Source organism: Zosterops lateralis (genome assembly GCF_965231275.1).
Source record: "Zosterops lateralis genome assembly, chromosome: 21".
NCBI lineage: Eukaryota > Metazoa > Chordata > Aves > Passeriformes > Zosteropidae > Zosterops > Zosterops lateralis.
In genome coordinates, this window is record NC_139781.1 from 9,672,096 (window position 1) to 9,680,381 (window position 8,286).

Consider the following 8,286-nt stretch of genomic DNA (forward strand, 5'->3'; position numbering starts at 1 on the left):
GCCCCGTGCCTTGTGTCCCACCGCGCCGCGGGAAAGTGACCGGACGGGACGGGACCGGCGCTGGTCCCCGTGTCCCCCCAAACCCGGGGGGAGGCGCGGACAGCGCTAGACCCCGCCCCTTTTCTCTCCATCGCGGCGTTGATTGGCTGCGGGAGCTGGTGATTTGCATGCGGCGCGGTGCAGCACGGGAAGGGTCGGGTTCGAAGCAGAAGGCGGCAGCGCCATGGCCGCCCCCGGGCCCGGAGAGGCGGCGGAGGAAGAGGAGCGGTACCGGGGGTGAGCGGGGACGGGGCCGGGGCCGGGCGGCCGGGGGGCTGCGGGGGGCCGCGGGGAGGCTGGGCGGGGGTGGCGGTGGGGGTGACGGGGTGGCGGTGACAGGCTGGCGCTCCCGGGGGCAGCCCGGGCCTGGTCCCCCGGTTCTCACGGTGACTCCCTCAGGCTCGTCAGCGGCGCGAAGGCGGCGGCGGCCGGCGGGGACCTGGAGGAGGCGCTGCGGCTGTTCCGGCTGGCGGCCGCCATCCGCCCCAGCGAGAAGCTGCAGGGCCGCATGCAGCGGGTCCAGGAGGCGCTGGCGGCGGCCGAGGAGCAGCAGGAGGAAGAAGAGGAAGGATTCGTGGACGTGTGCGGCAGCGGCCTGCTGATCTACGGGGAGATGCACGGGAAGCTGTTCCAGCACCAGCGGGAAGGGGTGGCGTTCCTGTACCGCCTGCACCGGGACGGCAAGCCGGGTGGAATCCTGGCAGACGACATGGGCCTGGGCAAGACCATCCAGGTGATCGCCTTCCTCTCGGGCATGTTCGACGCTGAGCTGATCCAGCACGTCCTGCTCATCATGCCCACCACCCTGGTCAGCAGCTGGCTGGCTGAGTTCGCCCGCTGGACGCCCGGACTACGCGTCAAGGAGTTTCATGGCACCAGCAAGGCAGAGCGTACCAGGAACCTGGAGAGGGTCCAGAGGAAGAACGGCATCGTCATCACGAGCTACCAGATGCTTATTAACAATTGGAAGCAGCTGGCCAGCCGGCACGAGCAGGAGTTTGTCTGGGACTATGTCATTCTTGATGAAGCACATAAGATCAAGTGCCCGTCAAACAAGACAACCAAGTGTGTGTATGCAATCCCGGCCCGGCACCGTATCCTGCTTACAGGTACCCCCGTGCAGAACAACCTGAGGGAATTGTGGTCCTTGTTTGACTTTGCCTGCCAAGGCTCCCTCCTGGGAACTGCCAAAACGTTTAAAATGGAATATGAGAATCCCATTACCAGGGCGAGGGAGAAGGATGCGACTGCAGGTGAGAAGGCACTGGGGCTAAAGATATCAGAGAATCTCATGGCAATTATAAAGCCCTATTTCCTCAGAAGGACCAAGGAAGACATCAAAAGCTGTCATGCTGATGAAGTGGATTCTCCTCTTCCCGAGGATCCAAGTGAGAACAAGGCTCCTGTCATGCCATCTCTCACTAGGAAAAATGACTTTGTTGTGTGGGTGTACCTGGCACCAGTGCAGGAAGAAATCTACAGGAATTTTCTCTGCCTGGATCATGTGAAGGAAGTGCTGATGACAACCCGATCACCTCTGGCCGAGCTGACAGTCCTGAAGAAACTCTGCGACCACCCCAGGCTCCTGTCTGCAAGAGCCTGTATCCAGCTGGGCTTGGAAGGGCAGGAAGGCTTCGAGCAGGATTACAGGATGGAAACAGGCGTGCTTTCAGGCACGAACAAAATAGATCATCTCTCTGACGAGACCGTGATCCAGGAGTCCGGGAAGATGCAGTTCCTGGTGGGACTGCTGGAACGGCTGAGAGAAGAGGGACACCGAACCCTGGTGTTCTCACAGTCGAGGAAGATGCTGGACATTATAGAGCTGGTCCTGTCTCGGCGGCAGTTCCCGGTGCTGCGCATTGACGGCACCGTGACCCACCTGACGGAGCGGGAGAGGCGCATCAACGCCTTCCAGAGCAGCGCCAAGTACTCCGTCTTCCTGCTCACCACGCAGGTCGGCGGTGTCGGCATCACCCTGACAGCAGCCAGCAGAGTGGTGATCTTCGACCCCAGCTGGAATCCGGCCACCGATGCTCAGGCTGTGGACAGAGCTTACAGGATCGGGCAGAAAGAGAACGTGGTGATTTACAGGCTGATCACCTGCGGCACCGTGGAGGAGAAGATATACAGGCGGCAGGTGTTCAAGGACTCGTTAATCAGGCAGACCACTGGTGACAAAAAGAACCCGTTCCGGTATTTCTCCAAACAGGAACTAAGGGAACTCTTCACCTTGGAAGACACTCGGACATCTGCGACCCAGATCCAGCTGCAGTCTCTGCACGCCATGCAAAGGAAGTCTGACCTGCAGCTGGATGAGCACCTGGCTTACCTGCACTCCCTGGCCATGTTTGGCATTTCTGACCATGACCTGATCTACACCAGGGAGATGGCTCATGAGGAGCAGGTGGAGAGCGAGGAAGCCCAGCAGTACATCCAGAGGAGGGTACAGAAAGCCCACGAGCTGGTCCAGCTGGAGTCCCAGCTCAGAGATCAGAGGATGGAGGGGATCAGAAATGCTTGTGAAGAGAACTGGCAAAGACCATCAGGATCAGTTTCTGGGCCAAAGAAGTTGTCTCCGGGGTTGAATGACAAGAATCACTTTGTTTCACCACCAGTAGCTGATGCACGTGAAAAAGACAAAGTTATTGATCTTACAGAGGATGAGGAGGCCCAGGTGCTTGATCTCAGCTCCAAAATGACAGCTATGACTGTTGGTGATGTTGATGAAGGGCAATGGGCACTGGAGGTGTCCAGTATGGAGACAGAAGTGCTCAATACCAGTAAGACAGCAGAACAATCTATGCAAGAACCTGAGAAAAATCCTGAATCCAGCATTACACCATCATCCCCTGCACTCAAAAAAGGGAGTCAGAGCCTCCAAGAGAAACAGCATTTGCAGGTACATTCAGACAGCTTGGCTGAGGCAAGGAATGACCTGTCTGGGCATTGTCACAATTCCTCTGGGTCTGGCATGGCTGATGATCCCAGAAGGGATGCAGAACTGTCAGTTCAGATACTTGACCCACACACTACCCTAGAGACAGAGCAGAACAATGATCCTGAGCCAGCTTCTGCTTCTGCACAGCCGAGTTTGTCAAATGTTACACCAGAAATCAATGCTGAGCCCTACAAATCTCACACGCTGGAAGACAGCTCAGAGGGTACATCTGCTCCTTCTTTCCAGGATCAAGTTGACTTCAATCTGGTTTTGGAAGAGTCTGAAGAGGGATGGCAGGATGCCTCAAATAGAGATGGATCAGTGGAACACCCTGAGAAGGAGAGCTTACAACTGCAGGCAGAAAGCTTGTGTAAATCTCCAGACAGAGAACCTAACACAACCTGGCCAAGTGAGACCAGTAGCCACAGCAAACCCTGTCCCACAGCTGAGGAAGAGCCAAATGCCTCCCTGCAAGGGAATGAAGCATTGGAGGAAAGCAGTGGTGTCTTTACTTTTTGTAGGAAGAAAAACTTAAACAGAATTGCTTCAGACAGTGAGAGTGAAGAGCAGCCTGAACAGGTGCCCTCCTCTCCCTTGGACAGCACTCGGCACGGGCTTCCAGAAGGAATTAGTGCTTCCACCCCTAAATACGACACAAGAGCTAAAGCCATCTTTTCTCCCCAGCTGAATAACAGTGGAAACAGGTCTAATGCTTCCAGGCGCTCGTTCATCAGCAGGTTGGTGGATGAGGTGGAGGATATTGGGGAAATCATGGAAACCACTGATGAAGAAGAAGAAGATGATGTTAGTGATGAGGAACAAGATGGGCTTGTGGAAGATGAAGCTGAGGAGTGCACTGGGGAATCTGCTGAGCCTGATGAAGAACCTGCTGGAGAAACACTCGATACAAGTGAAGAGTCCTCCCCCACAGACAGCGTGGAATCTGAGCAGTCCGAGGCAGAGGAGACAGAGTCATCCCAGGAGGAGTCCATGGGTGACGCTGAGCTCCAGTCAGGTGAGCAGATTGACTACTTCACCCAGGAAAGCAGCTCTGAAAAGGGCATTGGGCAGAGTTCTTCTCCTGCTGCAGATTATGACACCCTGGTACACAGTGGGAAGAAACTTCAGAATGATGGAAAACTCCAGGAGGCGTTGGACTGCTTCCTGCAAGCTCTTGATATAAAAAGTGGAGATCCCGAAGTTATGCTTCTGACTCTGAACTTGTACAGACAGCTGGCCCAGAAATGACACACATGTGGCTCTGTGGAGGCATTTGAGCTGTTCCTTGTTACTGTGTGTCTGGACCAGGGCCCTGGGACCCCTGAGCCAGCTCCAGGCTGGTGCTTGCCATATATACTCATGTGACAGAGCAAATTCAGCACCTCCTGCTTGAGGAAGCAGCCCAAACATCCAGGTGTTGGATGCTGGGGAGGGAACTTCACTGCGCAGTCAGCTCACAAAGGTGAAAATGGTTCATGGGCCTCTCTGGTTATGTAATAAAAAAGAAGTGGTACTGTTGATGTCTAAACCCCTCTCCATGCTGGCAGCCCTGGCTTCACCCTCCAGGTTCTGCTAGTCCTCTCCCCTGAGAAGATGGGGACAGCACAGTCCCATGGCCACTGCACAGCCCAGGCTGGGGCTGCTGTGGCTCCTCCCTCCTGGGTTTTAAACAAGCCAATTTGTGTGCCTGAAGCTCACCCACCTTTTAGATACCTTAAAGACCTTCAAGTTCCAACCCCTGCCACAAGCAGGGACTCCTTCCACTAGACCAGGTTACACCAAGCCTGGCCTTGAAACACTTCCATGGATGGGGCAGCCACAGCTTCTCTGGGCAACCTGTGCCAATGTTTTATCACCCTCATAGGAAAGAGTTTCCTCCCAGTATCCCCTTTTAACCCTGCCCTCTGTCAGCCTGAATCCATTACTCCCTATCCTGTTGTGTAGGCCCCTTCAGATACTGAAATGTGCTTTGAGGTGTCCACACAACCTTCCCCAGCCTGAACAGCCCCAACTCTCTCAGCCTTTCTTGACAGGGGAGATGCTCCAGGCCTCTTATCAACTTCATGGGCTTTTCTGGACTTGCTCCAACAATTCCATGTCCTTTTTATGCTGGGGAGGGGCAGAACTTTGTGCAGGACTCTGGGCAGGATCTCGGGAGTCCAGAGCAGAGGGGGAGAATCCCCTCCCTCACCTGCTGTCCACACTCATTTGGATGCAGCCCAGGACAGGGGAGGTTTCTGGGCTGGGAGCACCCACTGCTGGCTCACGGTGAGTGTTTTGTTTACCATCATCCCCAAGCCCTTCTCCCAGGGCTGTTCTCAATCCCTTCTCTGCAGCTGTGCCTGGGAATGCCCTGACCCAAGTGTAGAACCTTTTAATGTACTTTTAATGTGGTCCCACCTCTCCGGCCTGACCAGGTGCCCCTGGATCCATCCTTCCCTTCCGTGCTGCCCTCTGCAATACCACCCTGCAGCACAGGACACCACACCTGGCTGAGCTCTGCACTTTGGGAGAGGAGCTCTTTGTGCTCAGAACCACAGCAAACACTGATCTAATTCTGCTGGTGCAGTTGTGTCAATGTGCTTTTGCCAAAAGAAAGAACAGAGCTCTGGTAGCCTGGAAACAAGTGGTTTATTAACAGAGCACCATTACATTGGGCAGTGTTTACCCTCCATAGTAAACCATTCACTGGCTTCTCTGAGTGTTCCATACTCAGCAAAACCAACACCCTGAAAAGGGAGGGAAGAGGACCTTTTGTTCTTTGACGTTTCCTCCTCATCTCTGAGCTCTATGCATGGTGCTCACCTGGTGGCTGTTCCTGGAGCTGTGGCTGGTTTGAGGGCTCTGGGCTGGATTCCTGAGAGGGCAGGAACCTTGCTGGGCTGCTTCCCTTGCACACCCCATAGCAAGCAGGAGGGGCAGGAAGTGGCACACAGGCGTTTAGGGGCTTTTTTCTTATTCAGACCTGAGTTATCCAGTTTTCTCCCCCAGCTCTGAGTGCGCAAGGTGGAGCTGTAGGAAGAGGAGAGCTCTTCCTCCCCTCCTGTCCCCAGTGCCCAGCCTGACCCTGCTCCAGTGTTCCCCACCCTCCATTGAAGGGGCTGTCCTGCAACCCTGGAGCACAACCTGCACCATGGGAACTGTCTGCACCCTCCTGGGGAGGATGGAGATGGAGACCAAGCCGTGGGGCCCCCTCTGTCCTTTTCTGCATCATTTCTGTTTGCAGATAAAAGCCTGGGCACCTCATCCCACTGACAGACCATTATCTCCACTGCAGGAGGTAAAGAGGCTGACCTGCCAGGCACCAGAAGAGACTCCAACATCTGTAAAAGGCTTGTTTCACCCTTCTCAGGGACACTTTACCTCCAGCACAGGGGCAGGGACAGCCTGCTGCCTCCAGGCATGTTTCTGGTTGTGCCCGACTTGCTCCAAGGCCAAGGTGTCTGGGAGTCTGGATTCAAGCAGTCAACAAGGTCATCATGGCCATTCACATTTTATTTCCTGCCTTCCACCATGATAATGTGGTATCCAAACTTGGTCTTGACAGGAGGGTCCGTGTACACGGGCTTGTCCATGCTGCTGACAGGCAGGGCAAAGGCTGCCTCCTGGAATGGTCCCACCATGGAGCCTCTGGTCATCCAGCCCAGGTCTCCCTGCAGGAAAGGACCATTTTGGGGTTAAGCTTTGAGACTCAGAGCAGGGAGGGCGGGTGATGTGGCCGTGGGGTGGATTCTGCTGGTGACCAGCAGGGAGCCCTGTGCTCCCGCAGCTTCTGCCCGGCCCCGCTGCCCCGTGCAGGACTCACTCCCTCACTCACCCCCTGCCTGGCCTTGTCCTCGCTGTACTGCGCCGCCACCTCGCTAAAGCGCTGCCCGGATTTCAGCTTCTCCATGGCCTCCATGGCCCGGCCGTGCTTCTCGCAGAGGATGTGCCGGACCTGCAGGGAGGGGAGGGGAGGGCAGAGCGGGGCTGTGTTGAGCGGGACGGGCCTGCAGGCACTGGGGCGGAGAACCCGCACCCGCCCGGCCCCGCCGCCCCGCACACCCACCTTGACGGCATTGCCGCCTCCCTTCGGGCCCTGTGCTTTGCCCTCGCCGCCGCCGCTGTCGCCGCCTGTGAACGGAGAGCACCGTGACACCGGCCTGGTCCCTGCCGGGCTCTGATACCGGCTCGGCCTCCACCATCCCCGGACCCCCTCGGCCGGTCCCGGTGCCCCCCGAGCCCCCGCCCGGCCTGTCCCGGTGCCTCCCCTGAGCCCCCGCCCGGCCTGTCCCGGTGCCCCCGAGCCTCCGCCCGGCCTGTCCCGGTGCTGGTGCCGCTCCCGAGCCCCCGCCCGGCCTGTCCCGGTGCTGGTGCCGCTCCCGAGCCCCCGCCCGGCCTGTCCCGGTGCTGGTGCCGCTCCCGAGCCCCCGCCCGGCCTGTCCCGGTGCCCCCAGCCCCGCCCGGCCTGTCCCGGTGTCGCCCCCGAGCCCCCGCCCGGCCTGTCCCGGTGCCCCCAGCCCCGCCCGGCCTGTCCTGGTGCCCCCCTCGAGCCCCCGCCCGGCCTGTCCCGGCGCCCCCAGCCCCGCTCACCCTTCCCGGCTTTGCCGCCGCCTTTCCCTTTAGGCGCCATCTTGCCGCCGTAAGGTCCCCGTGGTGCCCTCGCCACGCCGGGCGGGACCGCCCCGAGGCCCCCGGCTGCCCGCGCTGTGCCGGTGTGGAGCTGGCGGGACACACACGGGGCCCGGGGGACACACACAGGGCTCTGGGACACACAGGGGGCCGGGGGACACACACGGGGCCGGGGGACACACACGGGGCTGCGGGACACAGGGTCGTGCCCGCCTGGAGCAGGGGTATGCTGCGTTCGGCATCCCCGGCTGTCCCCAGCGCCTGACCAGGCCTGTCCCTGTTTGGACTTCATTTCCCGCCCGCTCCAGTGAGTACACACTGCCTGTACCCAGTGCCCCGCGCTTCCCCAGCTCTCCCCCAGCACAAGAGCTGATCCCACCAGTCCCCCCGGGCTGTGCCTGTCCCTCACATCCATCCCGCCTGTCCCCGGCCCCCCACACCATCCCCGGCCCCTCACACCATCCCCGGCCCCCCACACCATCCCCGGCCCCCCACACCATGCCCGGCTCCCCTGGGGCCCGTCCCGCAGTGCCCAGCCCGTGCTACTCTGACACCTCACGGTGTCCCTGTGCCCTCCCTCAGAGCCCGGGGGACACTCGAGCGGGTGGCAGAGGCTGTGACAGGCCCCTCGAGCCGCCCCGGGGTGTCAGGGGTTCCCACCTCCCCAGCGCCCGTCCCTGGGCAGCCCCAAAGAA

The 8,286-nt window shown here is 59.1% G+C and overlaps 2 protein-coding genes across 2 annotated transcripts; one reads left to right on the forward strand and one right to left on the reverse strand.

The window, feature by feature from the left end:
* The first annotated feature begins 733 nt into the window (after positions 1 to 733).
* On the forward strand, positions 734 to 4,264 carry ERCC6L (ERCC excision repair 6 like, spindle assembly checkpoint helicase). Its single transcript, XM_083876324.1, has one exon. The coding sequence runs from the start codon at positions 749 to 751 to the stop codon at positions 4,226 to 4,228; it is 3,480 nt and encodes a 1,159-aa protein (XP_083732450.1). The 5' UTR covers positions 734 to 748; the 3' UTR covers positions 4,229 to 4,264.
* A 2,193-nt stretch (positions 4,265 to 6,457) lies between these two features.
* On the reverse strand, positions 6,458 to 7,663 carry PIN4 (peptidylprolyl cis/trans isomerase, NIMA-interacting 4). The gene is made up of 4 exons (XM_083876431.1): positions 7,553 to 7,663; positions 7,029 to 7,093; positions 6,798 to 6,917; positions 6,458 to 6,633 (listed from the first exon to the last, which is right to left on the reverse strand). The coding sequence occupies exons 1-4, from the start codon at positions 7,590 to 7,592 to the stop codon at positions 6,475 to 6,477; spliced, it is 384 nt and encodes a 127-aa protein (XP_083732557.1). The 5' UTR covers positions 7,593 to 7,663; the 3' UTR covers positions 6,458 to 6,474.
* Positions 7,664 to 8,286: the final 623 nt, after the last annotated feature.

Excerpts from the sequence above, each read along its gene's own strand:
- ERCC6L (XM_083876324.1), top strand. The coding sequence starts at position 749 with ATGGGCCTGGGCAAGACCATCCAGGTGATCGCCTTCCTCTCGGGCATG.
- PIN4 (XM_083876431.1), bottom strand. The coding sequence starts at position 7,592 with ATGGCGCCTAAAGGGAAAGGCGGCGGCAAAGCCGGGAAGG. Across the intron at positions 7,094-7,552 it reads CGGCGGCAAAGCCGGGAAGG|GCGGCGACAGCGGCGGCGGC; the intron begins GTGAGCGGGGCT and ends CTCCGTTCACAG. Across the intron at positions 6,918-7,028 it reads GAGGCGGCAATGCCGTCAAG|GTCCGGCACATCCTCTGCGA; the intron begins GTGGGTGTGCGG and ends CCCTCCCTGCAG.